The sequence below is a fragment of the Heterodontus francisci genome, chromosome 16 (assembly GCF_036365525.1).
Source record: "Heterodontus francisci isolate sHetFra1 chromosome 16, sHetFra1.hap1, whole genome shotgun sequence".
NCBI lineage: Eukaryota > Metazoa > Chordata > Chondrichthyes > Heterodontiformes > Heterodontidae > Heterodontus > Heterodontus francisci.
This window is the reverse complement of record NC_090386.1, coordinates 74,867,214-74,882,959: the sequence shown is the minus strand read 5'-3', so window position 1 is coordinate 74,882,959 and position 15,746 is coordinate 74,867,214. Positions and strand designations below refer to the sequence as shown.

The 15,746-nt window shown below is 41.5% G+C and overlaps 1 protein-coding gene across 8 annotated transcripts in view; it reads left to right on the top strand.

Annotated features, from left to right (window-relative positions):
• LOC137378205 (rho GTPase-activating protein 18-like) overlaps nucleotides 1–3,597 on the top strand; it is a 173,679-nt gene extending 170,082 nt beyond the window's left edge. For 7 of the 8 annotated variants that reach the window (XM_068048388.1, XM_068048389.1, XM_068048390.1 and 4 more), the window contains one exon: nucleotides 2,057–3,597. In XM_068048388.1, the coding sequence (XP_067904489.1) occupies nucleotides 2,057–2,163 (107 nt within the window). In that variant the 3' untranslated portion in view covers nucleotides 2,164–3,597. The remainder of the gene's footprint in view (nucleotides 1–2,056) is intronic. The other variant, XM_068048387.1, reaches the window with a different exon arrangement.
• Nucleotides 3,598–15,746: the final 12,149 nt, after the last annotated feature.

Here is a 15,746-nt window from a genome sequence, read left to right as displayed (position 1 = left end):
TGCAAAGCTTTTGGGCTGATCTGCATCCTTCATTTGCAGTAAGAGTTTTGATGTTCCAGGCTGTGTCTTCAGTGGATGTGTTAGCACAGGCACCTCAGAGTGACTTACATCCCATGACCTTATCCTGGGTCAGAGGATCACAGTTGAAACGTTCCTGAATAAGATGATCCCTGATGTTCATGGCATCCTGATGAAACCTTTGCACTCTGGGCCATGCCTGGCCACCTCTCTATTCTGCATCCTCCCCCTCTGCCACCTCTTCCACCTCTGGCCCTGCCCTTTCCTCCAATGAGCTGTCTCCTTCCAGGGCTTCACTATCTTCAAGGTCCACACCTCTCTGGAGTGCGATTTTATGGAGCGTGCAGCAGACCACCACAATGACCGAGACCCTTGCAGCAGTGTAATGCAGGGTGCCACCCGACCGTTCCAGGTGCTGGCACTGCACCTTTGCAAGCCCAGTGGCCTGCTCAATGGTGGCCCTAGTGAACTGGTGGCTTTGGTTGTATCGCCTTTGTACCACCATCTGGAGCTCTCGTAGAGGGGTCAGTAGCCATCTCTTCAAGGGATATACCTTGTCCGCTAGGATCCATCCAAATACATGGGGGTTGATGAAAATCTGAGGCAGCCTGGACTGGCGGAGGGTGAAGGAGTCATGGCAGCTGCCAGGAAAATGAGTGCACACATTGATGAAGCTCTTTCTGTGGCCTCAGACCAGTTGAACGTCGAGGGAGTGAAAGCCCTTCCTGTTGATGTATATGACTGAGCAGTTGTTGAGCGCCTTGATGGTGATATGGGTGCAATCACCGATGCCCTACACCTGGTAGAATTGAGCCATGGCGGCGAAACCCATTGCCCTCTGTGCCATGCATGGCCTCATCTGTTGTGAACTGAATGTATTGTCCAGTGCTGGCAAGCAGGCCCTGTGAGATTCAGTGGTGTGCTATTATTTGTGAGATGCTACAAAGGTCCACAACTGAACCTTAGAAGGAGCCAGAAGCGAAGGAGTTCAAGGCCACAGCAACTTTGATGGCTGCTGATTGGGTATGGAGCAGTGCTGTGAGGTGCAAGGTGTTCACTGATGAGGGCACAGATAGTCACTGCCTCATGCGGCACTGGTTCTCGGTTATCTCCAGGCAGCTCCATCTCTGGCGCTAGATCCTTTGGAGAGGGTATGGCCTCCGTGTCCTTGCCACTTGATTCTCTCCCCTGCCCTCCTTTGCTCTGGTCTCTGGCCTTACTGTGAAGGGTGTTGCTCTTCATTACCACCGGGCACAAAATCTAACAGATGTGTTCCCATTGCCAGCTGCTGCCATCCTTGTGCTCAGGTGCCCCCCCAGTTGTTCTTGGCAGCCTTGCCCCTTGCTCTTTTGCCCCCTGTGATGCCAGGAACAATATCCAATCACTTACTGCCCATTCTCCTCCAACCTGCGCTGTTCCGAGGGCACTTGTTTCCCAAAGGCTTAGTTCCCACCGGGCCGTTCACCCTTTTATGGGCCTGAAGTAATACCCTAGAATGGCCAGGACTGACACCCCACTGTGTGCTCACCTCCCTTTACCTGGTCTGCCCCAGGCAGTGCTTGCAGCCTGTGCACCCGAGTGAAAATCTCAACATCCCCCTCTGCTAACGAGCTCTTAATAAGCTCCTCGACCACCTTATCGGCCTTAATCGGGATTGGACGGGATAGTTATCTCTCCCTACTCCTGCCCTGATGCACATGGCCAGTGCTAGGAACAGCGTAGGGGAAATCAGTACGCCGGCCGCTGTCGGTATTTTCGGGCCCTGTCCGCGTCCGCCTCCGTACACGGCCCCAGTGGGATCAGAAAAATCACCCCACCAGTGTGAATTGTTTTGCCCATCTTGAAAGACTGAAGCCAACTATTCCATTCTCATCAGTGGCCTGGCTGAAATGAGCTGACTGAGTACAGAGTATAGCTTGAATCTTCCATGTCTCTGGGGTTTAATACTGTAAAAGTGCACTGATTTCTATATTTAAAAAAAAATTCTGTGCCTCGTTAGTCATTTTGAAATCATTTAAAAGTTGCTTTATTTTAATAGGTGAACGCTGTCTTGATCCAGGTACCTGTATGTTGGAACTGTACAAGATTAACCCTCAGGCTGAGTGGGTTATAAGACAACATGCAACATCATCAAAAGAAAGCTAACTTTTTGTGAACATTGTGAATTTGCTAGTTGAATAATATCTGTACTTTGGATTATTGTTAAAAGTTTGTGACTTCACAAAGATGGAGAGAAAATGCTAAAGTACTTTTTCAAGGCACATCCAAGAAGCACTTATCCATAAAAGTACAGCACTTTCATTAAACAAGGGACATTTACCACTATTTGAAGGTAAAATGAGATCAGCATTTAATTTGCTGGTCTATTGGCATGTGAATTTGAGAACTTGAATTTTATACAAAATTTATATTTAACCATGGCTATTTTATTGGGACATCTTCAGTTAGCACTGCCAAATATTGCAAAAAATAGCTAATGTTATTGGAAGGAGACACAAGTCTCCTTTATCACTGTATCTAATATATTTTCTTGGAATGTTTTTAATTTTTTTCGCATACCACCTTGGAACTAGTTGGAGAAAAAGGATGTGTAAAGTGAAGAAAGTGCAACAAAGTGGAAAAGCTTGGCTTGTGCCAAAACCTACACACAGTCAATTATTTATTGAAAAGACCACAACACAAAAAAAGAATGAGTATGAATCTGTGCCTCCAGTTTATTTTTCATGAAGCCATATTTGCATATATCAAACTCTGCAGGAGTAACTGGATCTTCAGCGTGGGCAAAGAACTATGATTGTATCTGGCACTTTAGGGTTTGGGTACAGAGGATGTGATCTAATCCAAGGCAAAAATACAGTAGAATAAAATCGCAGTCTCTCACAGGAATTAGCGTGGACAATAATATTTGAAACTTGCATGTTGTGTACTCTGTTTTCTTTGAGGCGCCAGCCTCCTTATAGTTGCTGATTAGCTTTTACTGCTGTATACTGTTAATAGATTTACATTTGGAATTTTTTATCTACATATTACTAAATTAGAATTTAAAAAAATATTCTAACGGTTTGTTTAAACAGCCATTTTATTTTGTTGTTTGTGTCATTCTGTGAATTGGTAAAGTTATTTTTAAGAGGATTAAAGAATATGATCTTTACATTATTCCTGATGTTTATAATTGCCACAATTTATTTACAAATATTGAGAAACTACTGCACATTGTCAGTTTAGCAATGTTAAGATTAGGACACGTTTGATCTAATTTATGGTCACAAAATTGAATTCCAAGAATGCCTACGACTCAAATTTGCACTACAGTGCACTACAGTGTCAAAGAGTTAGAAACAACTGGAGATACAGATTGTATATTCAAAAACAAGACCAATATTTAAAATTACACTGAATGTCATTGTACAACACGTAAAGAGCAGTGAAAATATGAAATTCAGTTGTGACTCCAGTATGTATGATGTTTCTGTACCCATCGCAGGGCCTAGCCTTTCCATTGGTTTGTACTGCTTTTATCGGTGCAATTCGGCCAAACCAAAGATTGTGGAAATTAAATGCAAGTTACTTTAAGCATAACTGGAGTTTCAGTGATCTTTAACACTGGTTTAAAAAAAACATTGTACTGGAAGCTGGCCCTACCCACGATCCTGGCCGTGCCCCCAGATTGAAATAATAATAATGGCAAGTTTACATTGCTTGCACCTGTTTATGGCCATTCAAGGAGGCTCTTCAAATTGCACTTGATTTTAGGTGCATAGGCATTAGTAACCAGGTTTTAAAAGTCTTTACATTTTACTAAGAGACTGACTAGTGTACACCAATGAAACTAGTAAATGGGTCCCTACAGTTTTTTTTGAAGACATTGCCAGTAATTTTAAAATAAAGTTACTAAGAGGTGGAGGACTAGACATTTTTGTGATAAACCCATTTACAGCTATATTAATGAAACTGCACCAAGTCACTACTTTTAAATACATCAAATTTTAATACAAAGTAAATGCAAATAAATTATTACATTCTATTATGCTGCCTGAATGTGCTGTTTCGTGGAAGATTTTACATTTGTGATTTTGCAAATACATCTGGGTGTTAATTTGAATCATAACTTCACTTTGGAAAAACAATGCAATTTACACCCAGCTTGCTGATTGCACCCAAATTGGAAACTTTAAGCTGAATTATCCACTGGACTATTTAACTTGCATACATACTACTTAAATTGGTATCAAATTTCATGTTAATTAATGTTATATTTGGGGAGGCAGTGGCGTAGTGGTAATGTCACTGGACTAATAATTCAGAGGTCCAGGCTAGTCCTCTGGGGACATGGGACATGGGACATGGTGACATTTGAATTCAATTAACAAATCATGAATTTAAAAAAAAGCGAGTCCAATGGTGATCATGAAACTATTGTTGTAAAAATCCATCTGGTTCACTAATGTCCTTCAGGGAAGGAAATCTGCTGTCCTTGCTGGTCTGACCGACATGTGACTCCAGACCCACAGCAATGTGGTTGACTCTTAAATGCCCTCTGAAATGGCCTAGCGAGCCACACAGTTCAAGGGCAATTAGGGATGAGCAATAAATGCTGGCCGAGCCAGTAACACCCACATCCCATGAACGAATTGTTACGATCAGATGAGAAGGGTTCCCTCTCAGCCTTTACCTGGTTTAACCATAACAGGGTTTAATTTTAGAAATACTGTTTTAAGCTCCCCCTCTTGTTCAATGCTCCAATTGTAAGGCAAAGAAATCAGACAGGTTTCCTTAGATTTAAACAAGAAAGGTGGAAATTTATAAATCTTAATCTGGTTAACGACCACAAATATGCGACGCAACCACGTTAGCATGCATATGCAATAAACACACGCAGATAGAGACAGAAAAAGTAGAAAAGAATAAAGGGGAAAGGTTTGAGGCAATAGCAGGATTATAATTACAGTCCTTTGAGTTCAATGTGGAGTCTTTGGTTGCCGATAAATCCTGCTGTCTGTTTGGGCCCAGTTCATGCTTCAACTTTCTTCAATGTCAGAGTCTTCTCTCTCTTGAGGTTTACGTGTCTTCCGTGGGTCCAGTAGCTTGGGAAAAAGAGAGAGACAGCCAGGAGAGTGGCTTCCTTGTTCTAGCTTCAGTTCCAAACTGCCGTCTGTTCCTTTCTGTGTGGCACAATTTAAAACTCCAAATTGGCCAGTAGGTTAGTCATGTGACTAACTGGCTTAACCACTCCTGCGTTTGTGGAATTCAAAGCTCTTGGTGGGGGGTGTAGTGCTGTCTCTTACCAACAAGATGTGGAACTATTGCCCAGACCAATCTCTATTAATTGAATCAGTGAGCAATTCTTTTGTCTCTCCAAGCACTGTCTCTTAGTATGCAAATGTTTTTCCAGCTAAGTGTCTGGCGATCTTCAAACAAGTAATTTCTTCACTCCAGCAACAGTTTAAAATCAATGTTCATATGGCAAAATTAATATGCCTCATTCTTGGTGGGTGGGGTCTGCATGACAGAATATAAAATGTATTAAAAACGGTACCCTAATTTTACAATTTTGGGACAAGATATTAAGTATATTATCAGCTCAATAAATCTTGCACAAACAAGACACTGGCTTAGATGTTACAGTCATAATGACAGCGAAATTATTAGCATTTACCGTCATTACTCCTCTGAAGTTGATTGCAACTTCCAGAGTCTGCGCATGTGTGGTTAATGCAGAAATCCAAAAGTTGCTGTCAGTGTTTCAACACATCTCCATAGGGTGCGTTGTTGAAGTCCCCACAGACTGCATTCAATTAGAAACCATTGCACTGATGAGAACTTGTCCTTTTAAGCTGTAAAAAAAAACCAAAAACGTTGCACCTTGTTAATGAGGTGTAACTGGGTTTTTAATGGCATATTAAGTCAATACTACTGCTGAACAGCATCTCTAGCCCTGGAAAATTAATGTTATATTTGCATAATTATTCATTCTGAAAGAAATTCCAAGTATTTTGACGTAATTTTTTGTAAAGTTTATGGTATTTCAGCTTCTAATGTGCATATCCAAATCATTTATTGTGCTGATTGTAAAACTAACAAGTGAAGTATAATCAGTACATTTTACTTCCTGGTTTGCTGTCTGAGACTACTCCAATGCAATTATTTGCTTACCCTGCTTGATAACATCACTGTTGCTGGATGCCAGAGAACCCTGTAGTTGACGCCCAATTCAAATTAACGTTGGTAAAGGTGAATCCATGCCACAGAGATCTCTAGGTCTTTGAGGAAAGCTTTCTTTGAGGTCAGCAACAAGCACCATCGCTTCACCGCTGACCACAAAATGCGAACCATTAAGTAGTCAACATCAGCCAAGAAGAAAAAGGATACAAAGCAGCAAGAATGTTATCAGACTGTTGCTCGTAACCAAAATTCAGTGTAAACCAATGTCAATAAACAAATACTGATCTAAATTATTTGTTTAGATCATTGAGAGGTGTTCCATCATCTTTAAACTCAATATGGATAGGAATACTCATTTTTTGGTGACTAATCCTGTCTTATTTCCATTTACTTTAGGATCTATTCAGAGAAGTGTTTTAAAGCATTAAATCTGTTGAGGTCAAATTATCTTCAGTTGGCACCTTCTACTGTAAGAATATAGGTTTGGTACAACTTGACTGAATTTAAAAACTTGACCGAACCTTACTACAGCATGTTTTACAAGGCCGAAAGAGACTTTACAAAGTAAAACAATATCTACTAAAAGCCCCAGGCTGCTTTCCACAGATAAATAAAAGACATTGGTCTGTGAAGAAGATCACACTTTTGAAGCCATGGAACGCTTAGCCAGAGGGCCAAGGTCGTAAAATTAGAGCTAAACACTACAGACAACCACACTGCAAAGCCGTGTTAACCTGAGTGTAACTATATCATTCAATAAGTATGATAAGAAAGGAGCATGACTAGGAGCATGACGGTCACCGTTATGACATAAATAAATGATAATCGGCAAATTTGAACAAGAAAGCCTCAAAAATTAGTTTACAAGTTTCCAACCATGGCGAAAAGGATGCCAATTCAGCTGATGTAAGTGGTGTGAAGTTTACCTGAAAGTTGCAAGAAACTGACACAAGCTGACATTGATTAATGATGCCAACTTGTCTTCTTTTGAAATGCAGAGAAACTAACTTCACAGGAAGCTTTTTTTAAATCTGTTTTATCAGATTAACTCTTTTCAATTCACCGAGCAGCAACTTTCAAGAAGTCAGTAAGTAAATTGATTGTTAAATTATCTTGGTGGCCCTGGAATATGTGATCAGGAAAAGAAGCTGCTGCTGTGAATGTTGATAATGATCTCAAGTCATCTGCAGCATCCAGGGTGATGGAAATTTACTGAAAAAGTTTAAGGTGTACAGCATCAAGGCAGACTCTTAACGCCTTGGTTTGAACAAAGCATTAGATGTGCCATTGGGCAATTGTAGTTTAAGGTAGATTTTGATAGCACAGTGAGTCCTCTCAGTGTATCTTCCATTCCCACCTTGGAAAGGAAAGTATAAAGAGCGATGTAAAAGATGATTTGCCACTGCAGCTTGGACAGTTGCTAAAGAATATGATCAACAGGAGGCGAGCGCTTGCTGTGTATAACTTTTTGTAAAGTTTTTATGACTAACAGGTATATTGTGTTGCTAACTGGTATTCCTACCAAACCTCATAAAGACATTATTTCTGTTATGACCTGGTGAGGAAGGGGTCTCGGGCTCTCCTCTTAGCCTTTTCCTGGCTTGGCTTTAACAGGGTTTAACTTTTAAAACACAGTTTTTAGCTTCCCCTCAGTGAGTCCTTGCTCACTGCTCTCTACATGTAATGGCAAAGAAACCAACGAGACAGGTTTTCTCCGATTTAAACAAGAAAGGTGTAAGTTTATTAACCGTAAAAGTCTAACTCAGTTAAAACTACTAAAAATACACGACATGACCATGCTAGCATGCATACGCAATAAACACACATGCAAATAGAGACAGAGGAGAACAAATAATTAAAGGGGAAAGGCTTGAAGTAATAGATAGGATTCAGTTACCAGTTTTGGGTTGGATATAAGGTCTTTGATTGAAGTTAAGTCTTGCAGTTCTCATTGGGGCCCAGTGCACACTTTCAAAATGTTTCGCTGGACCTCTGTCTTGAGGCTTAAGTTACTTCCATGGGTTCCTGGAACTTTGCATGAGAGACAGAGAGAGGGAATACTCTTTTCTTGAAGTTCAATTGCAGTCTCTTTCTTTCTATGTCAGGCACAATTCAAAAAGTCCTAGGTTGGCCAGCAGATTAGTCATGTGATTAGCTCCTTGTTTGGAGTAGCCTCACTTGTGAGGTTTGTGGATTCCTCCAAGCTCGCCAGACACTCTCAGTGGGGGCGGTGGGGGGTGGGGGTGGGGGGTGGAATGCTGGCTCTTACACATTCAATGACTCTCAATGTCTCTTGATCATCATTATTGACAAAACCCATCTGGCTAATTGGATCAGGGAGTACTCCTATTGTTTCTCCATGCAACTGCTTTTCAGAATGCAAATGTGAAACCATATTTTCAGCCACTTCTGTGGTCTTTTTAAACAAGTTTGTTCAATGTCCAGTAATGATTCAAAAATAATGTTCCATATGGCGAAATTAATATTTTTTTCATTTTGGCAGGTGTAGTTTCTGTCACAAGTGTTTAATTTCAGCTTTGAGTGTTGTCTCATTATTTCTCATAATTCTCATATCCAAACCGTAGAGTAACCTGTCAAGGGTGCAAAGTTACGTATTACATTATGCTATTGTGAAGAGCAGTAATGCATATCATTAAAAAAGCAGAGTACGGTCATATTCATTACTGATGGTCACTACAGTGCAGTAGATTTCCTTTGTAGTTTCCAATGTGCAAGTTCTGCCCTCTCCCCATTTTCTCACCTTCTTATGAGAAGAAGCAATGGGCCAGAATTTACTGTAACCTAACAGTGCGGCTCATGACACTTGTTATTAATGCAAAAATCAAACAGCAACTTAAGGTGAGTTCAGATAGACCATTAAATGTGAAAATCCAGAACCTGCTATCCATGATGCATCTGGAAGCTGCGTGAAACTGGTATTTTGCAGCCTGGCTCACCATTCAAGTGTACTGAATGCTGTGTGGTTCCAAGACTTACATTATACATATGGACTAAACTTGCCACAAAAAGGGCTTATCCATTTCAGTCTAAGTACCCTGTTTAATGGCATGACAGGTGTAAATTAGTGTTAAACAACTTCTGTGACACTGAAAATTAACTTTTAAAAGTGTGGAGTCTCATTTCTTTCGACTTTAATTTTTGGAGATTTAAATATAAAATGTTTCACTTTTTCTTCATGTTTTTTTTAATCAATCTAATCTTTCTTTCTCTCTCTTTATTTCACTTTCTATACCTGATTTGACATTGAATTCACGATTCTAACTTATATTTCCTGGTTCAGATTCTGCACTGTTCATTAATAATTCTTCAACCTAATTGGTTAAGGAGACACTCATTTACTTGCCCTGTTCAGACAGGTACTAGACGCCCTGTGGAAGCCACTGCACCCTTTGGATTTCTGATTTACAGAAACCTCCAGTGCAAAAGATCCTGGACATTAAGCAAGGGCAAGTCTCATGAACAGCGGCTGTCAGTCATTTGCCGGCTACAGTAAATTCTGGCCCAAACATTTTACAAATATTTGGGGTGCTGTTACAAGTTCCAGATCTAACAAAGAACAAAGAACAGTACAACACAGGAACAGGCCATTCGGCCCTCCAAGCCTGCGCGATCTTGATGCCTGCCTAAACTAAAACCTTCTGCACTTCCGGGGACCGTATCCTTCTATTCCCTTCCTATTCATGTATTTGTCAAGATGCCTCTTAAACGTCGCTATCGTACCTGCTTCCACCACCTCCCCCGGCAGCAAGTTCCAGGCACTCACCACCCTCTGTGTAAAGAACTTGCCTCGCACATCCTCTCTAAACTTTGCCCCTCGCACCTTAAACCTATATCCCCCTAGTAACTGACTCTTCCACCCTGGGAAAAAGCTGCTGACTATCCACTCTGTCCATGCCGCTGATAACTTTGTAAACCTCTATCATGTCGCCCCTCCACCTCCGTCGTTCCAGTGAAAACAATCTGAGTTTATCCAACCTCTCCTCATAGCTAATGCCCTCCAGACCAGGCAACATCCTGGTAAACCTCTTCTGTACCCTCTCCAAAGCCTCCACGTCCTTCTGGTAGTGTGGCGACCAGAATTGCACGCAATATTCTAAGTGTGGCCTAACTAAAGTTCTGTACAGCTGCAGCATGACTTGCCAATTTTTATACTCTATGCCCCGACTGACGAAGGCAAGTATGCCGTATGCCTTCTTGACTACCTTATCCCCCTGCGTTGCCACTTTCAGTGACCTGTGGACCTGTACGCCCAGATCTCTCTGCCTGTCAATACTCCTAAGGGTTCTGCCATTTACTGTATACCTCCCACCTGCATTAGACCTTCCAAAATGCATTACCTCACATTTGTCCGGATTAAACTCCATCTGCCATTTCTCCGCCCAAGTCTCCAACCGATCTATATCCTGCTGTATCCTCTGACAATCCTCATCACTATCCGCAACTCCACCAACCTTTGTGTCATCCACAAACTTACTAATCAGACCAGCTACATTTTCCTCCAAATCATTTATATATACTACAAACAGCAAAGGTCCCAGCACTGATCCCTGTGGAACACCACTAGTCACAGCCCTCCATTCAGCAAAGCACCCTTCCACTGCTACCCTCTGTCTTCTATGACCAAGCCAGTTCTCTATCCATCTTGCCAGCTCACCTCTGATCCCCTGTGACTTCACCTTTTGTACCAGTCTGCCATGAGGGACCTTGTCAAAGGCTTTACTGAAGTCCATATAGACAACATCCACTGCCCTTCCTTCATCAATCATCTTCGTCACTTCCTCAAAAAACTCAGTCAAGTTAGTGAGACACTCCCCTTCACAAAACCATGCTGCCTCTCGCTAATAAGTTTGTTTGTTTCCAAATGGGAGTAAATCCTGTTCCGAAGAATCCTCTCTAATAATTTCCCTACCACTGACATAAGGCTCACCGGCCTATAATTTCCTGGATTATCCTTGCTACCCTTCTTAAACAAAGGAACAACATTGGCTATTCTCCAGTCCTCTGGGACCTCACCTGTAGCCAATGAGGATACAAAGATTTCTGTCAAGGCCCCAGCAATTCCTTCCCTTGCCTCCTTCAGTATTCCGGGGTAGATCCCATCAGGCCCAGGGGACATATCTACCTTAATGCTTTGCAAGACGCCCAACAACTCCTCCTTTTTGATAACGACATGACAGAGACTATCTACACTCCCTTCCCTGGACTCATCATCCACCAAGTCCTTCTCTTTGTTGAATACTGATGCAAAGTACTCATTTAGTACCTCGCCCATTTCCTCTGGTTCCACACATAGATTTCCTCTCTGTCCTTGAGTGGGCCAACCCTTTCCCTGGTTACCCTCTTGCTCTTTATATACATATAAAAATCCTTGGGATTTTCCTTAATCCTGTTTGCCAATGACTTTTCATGACCCCTTTTAGCCCTCCTAACTCCTTGCTTAAGTTCCTTCCTACTGTCTTTATATTCCTCAAGGGATTCGTCTGTTCCCAGCCTTCCAGCCCTTAACGAATGCTTCCTTTTTCTTTTTGACTAGGCTCACAGTATCCAAGGTTCCCGAAACTTGCCAAATGTATCCTTCTTCCTCACAGGAACATGCTGGTCCTGGATTCTAATCAACTGACGTTTGGAAAGACTCCCACATGTCAGATGTTGATTTACCCTCAAACAGCCGCCCCCAATCTAAATTCTTCAGTTCCTGCCTAATATTGTTATAATTAGCCTTCCCCCAATTTAGCACCTTCACCTGAGGACTACTCTTATCCTTATCCACAAGTACCTTAAAACTTATGGAATTATGGTCACTGTTCCCGAAATGCTCCCCTACTGAAACTTCAACCACCTGGCTGGGCTCATTCCCCAATACCAGGTCCAGTACGGCCCCATCCCTAATTGGACTACCTACATATTGTTTCAAGAAGCCCTCCTGGATGCTCTTTACGAATTCTGCCCCATCTACCTTAGATATTCTCTTGGGTACAGCAGTGCCGGTCACTCCCCCAAGTTTGTGGGCATCTTATATTCAGGGGGAAGTAGCCCTTGTTTTTAGCATACCTTTCTTTCTCAACAACCTCGAACTGATTTCCTGCATATTAGATTCCAGCTTCCGGTTAAGGGGTATATGTCACACAAGTTTGCTGAATGCTGATCTTTCCCAGTTTAATTATTCGGACCCCTTGACGCACCGAGGTGGTGTTCACATGAATAGAATCATCTTCGCTGCAATGGATGGGACTATTTCTTGGCCATCAGAAATGTGATAATCAATTACTTAACATTCCTGGTCATCCGAGCTAATGGGCCTGGGTTGAGACAATACACCCTCATTGCATCAGTTTCTAATAGATTGAGTTGTGACATTCCACAAACTGGCTTGTTTGACTTTAATATACATCTTAGATGCCTTCGGCCCACGGCCTTTCTATTTAAAACTGTGTGAATTCACTTTGTTTTACTACACACCCCTTAAACATAATTCAATCCCAAAATCTTTTGAAGAAAATATTCAAAAGTTCCAAAGGATTAAAATGCAATTACTCTGTTAAAAGTATTCCCAGTGGTATCAATGCTTTGGCAAAATATGAAACAATGCATATATATTTTGTTTGCAAATCAACTGATTTATTGAGGAACCACTGCCAACAACTACTGCTAATAGAGAGAAAATGCTGTTTCGATATACTGAAATGCACTAGAATGTGGGCTGGCAGCATTCAGTAGATATAAACATTCAACTTTCATCTGTAAAAGAGCAGTTTTTTTGGAATGATCACATACATTCACTGTACTGCTGGCTCCCTCTTGTGGTAGATTGTAAAAACACAAGCACCTCACAAAATGTTCAACCAGCTTTAAAAATCTTCTTTGGCCTCCTTATCTCGAGAGACAATGGGTAAGCGCCTGGAGGTGGTCAGTGATGTGTGGAGCAGCGCCTGGAGTGGCTATAAAGGCCAATTCTAGAGTGACAGGCTCTTCCACAGGTGCTGCAGAAAAATTTGTTTGTCGGGGCTGTTACACAGTTGGCTCTCCCCTTGCGCTTTTGTCTTTTTTCCTGCCAACTGCTAAGTCTCTTCGACTCGCCACACTTTAGCCCCGCCTTTATGGCTGCCCGCCAGCTCTGGCGAATGCTGGCAACTGACTCCCACGACTTGTGATCAATGTCACAGGACTTCATGTCGCGTTTGCAGACGTCTTTAAAGCGGAGACATGGACGCCCGGTGGGTCTGATACCAGTGGCGAGTTCGCTGTACAATGTGTCTTTGGGGATCCTGCCATCTTCCATGCGGCTCACATGGCCAAGCCACCTCAAGCGCTGCTGACTCAGTAGTGTGTATAAGCTGGGGATGTTGGCCACCTCGAGGACTTCTGTGTTGGAGATACGGTCCTGCCACCTGATGCCAAGTATTCTCCGGAGGCAGCGAAGATGGAATGAATTGAGACGTCGCTCTTGGCTGATATACGTTGTCCAGGCCTCGCTGCCGTAGAGCAAGGTACTGAGGACACAGGCTTGATACACTCGGACTTTTGTGTTCCGTGTCAGTGCGCCATTTTCCCACACTCTCTTGGCCAGTCTGGACATAGCAGTGGAAGCCTTTCCCATGCGCTTGTTGATTTCTGCATCTGGCGACAGGTTACTGGTGATACTGAAACTAACAAAAAGTAATCCAGAATCAATTAAAATTCTTTTGACTACAGTTATGAGAAAATATGCATATAAACACTTACAAATGTTATTAATTGTGCTTGATTTTAATTTGAATATGTTATGAACACCAAAATAGTGATATTTTAATCAATATCATACCTAGCAACGGTGTGGGTGAAAACAGCAAGGGGTAGCGATAAATGGAAAAGGCATGAGGAGGATTACATCCTACTGTGGATGAACACAGCCTAAATTTTTTTTTAGATTCAAGCTCTTGACCACTGCCATCCAGGGGCCTCTGCATAAGTGTAAGACAAGTATTGGACTTCACAGTTTCTGGACAAAAAGGCAATAAAATTGGACAGAGCTAGGGCACATACTGCACGAGTAAGTAGCAAAGATGATTTCAGTGAAAAAGTAGCAATAACATTGCAAAATACAAAATTAATTGAAGCAGATGACTTCATTTGTAAAGAAAATGCTAAGTTAAGATTTGCAGTGATAGAATTACTAACTAATTTTGGGAATGACTTACTCCAGTGATTGGTAAGTGTATTTCAGTTAATTATTATCCCTGTGCATACATCTGTAGTTATCAGCAGTCTTATCAGGCCCAGATCGTTTCCTAAAGCAAAAGCAGTTTCTTGCTGAAACTGTTTGGTTGTTGGAAGATGGAAAGCTTAATTTAAGTTAAGCATTTAATCTGCCACTTTAAATTTTCACATTGGAACTAAATGGACTGATAGGGTTTACATATTGTTTTCAAACAGTGAGCATGCCTTGACATGGAGCATGGTCCTAACAATTATACATTAACTGAATGACAGAAACTGAATTATGCCGAATATTTTTCCATGGAAAATTTTAATTGACTCTGTTACTTCTGTGTTTTTAGAAATAGTTTTCAAATGAAACTTAATACGATTTATCTGCGATTCTAACAAGCCTACAGAAGCTGAAGCAAATCCTGACAATAGAGTTCCAATTTGGTGGTTTGAATTTTCCTTTCCTATTTCTGTACTTGGCTGTTTGGTTCATTACTGCTAAGCAAAGATTGAAATGTCTTTGTCTGTTGTTTGCTCCTGTAGATGATGTGCAAAATTATTGATCACTGATTGACATAGCGTGGTATAATATACTAAGGAAAGGCCATAGAAGTAGAGAGAATATAAGGATTCAAGATATAACTTGATCACCAGAAATAATGCTGAGGCGAATGGTATTCATCATTATTTATGCGCAAATGACACAGCAACTTCAGGCAAGGGGCAGATGTGAGGTTAAAAATAAATATTCAAAAGCTGCTGTCTGAGTTGCTCCGTTCTTGCTAACTGCCTCATCATTGAAATGCATTAAATAGTATGAAGTTGTTGTATCTGCATGATTTCATTCCTTCAGGTATTGATTGTTGTTAGAGATTTTAAAAATGACAATTTTTCTTTTGAAAATTACCTTTTTGTCTCTTTTTCTCTTTTTTATAATCCAATCTTACTTTCCCTCTCTTTGTTTCTCTTTCTGTATGTGATCTGACATTGACTTCACCCACTCTAATTCATAGTTCCTTCTTAGTTTTTGTGCTGTTAATTTCACAATCCTTCAGTCTGATTGATTAAAGAGATACACACTTGCTTTTCCTATTCACTCAGGTCCCAGCTGCCCAGTCTCGCTCACTGTGCCATTATCAGCTTGCATTTTAGCAACTTGCCATGCAAAAAGTTTAAAACCCCAAATGTGAAAGGGCAAGTCTAACTCATGGTAGGTGTCATTAGGAGTAAGGGGCACATGGAGACGAGACTTTGCCTGAATGAGACGTAGTCAGAGTGTGAAGGTGGGAATTTGGTTCACGTGGGAATTCAGTGCTGAGGGAGGAAGACGTGCTTTTTCTTCAGCCTCCACTAACTGG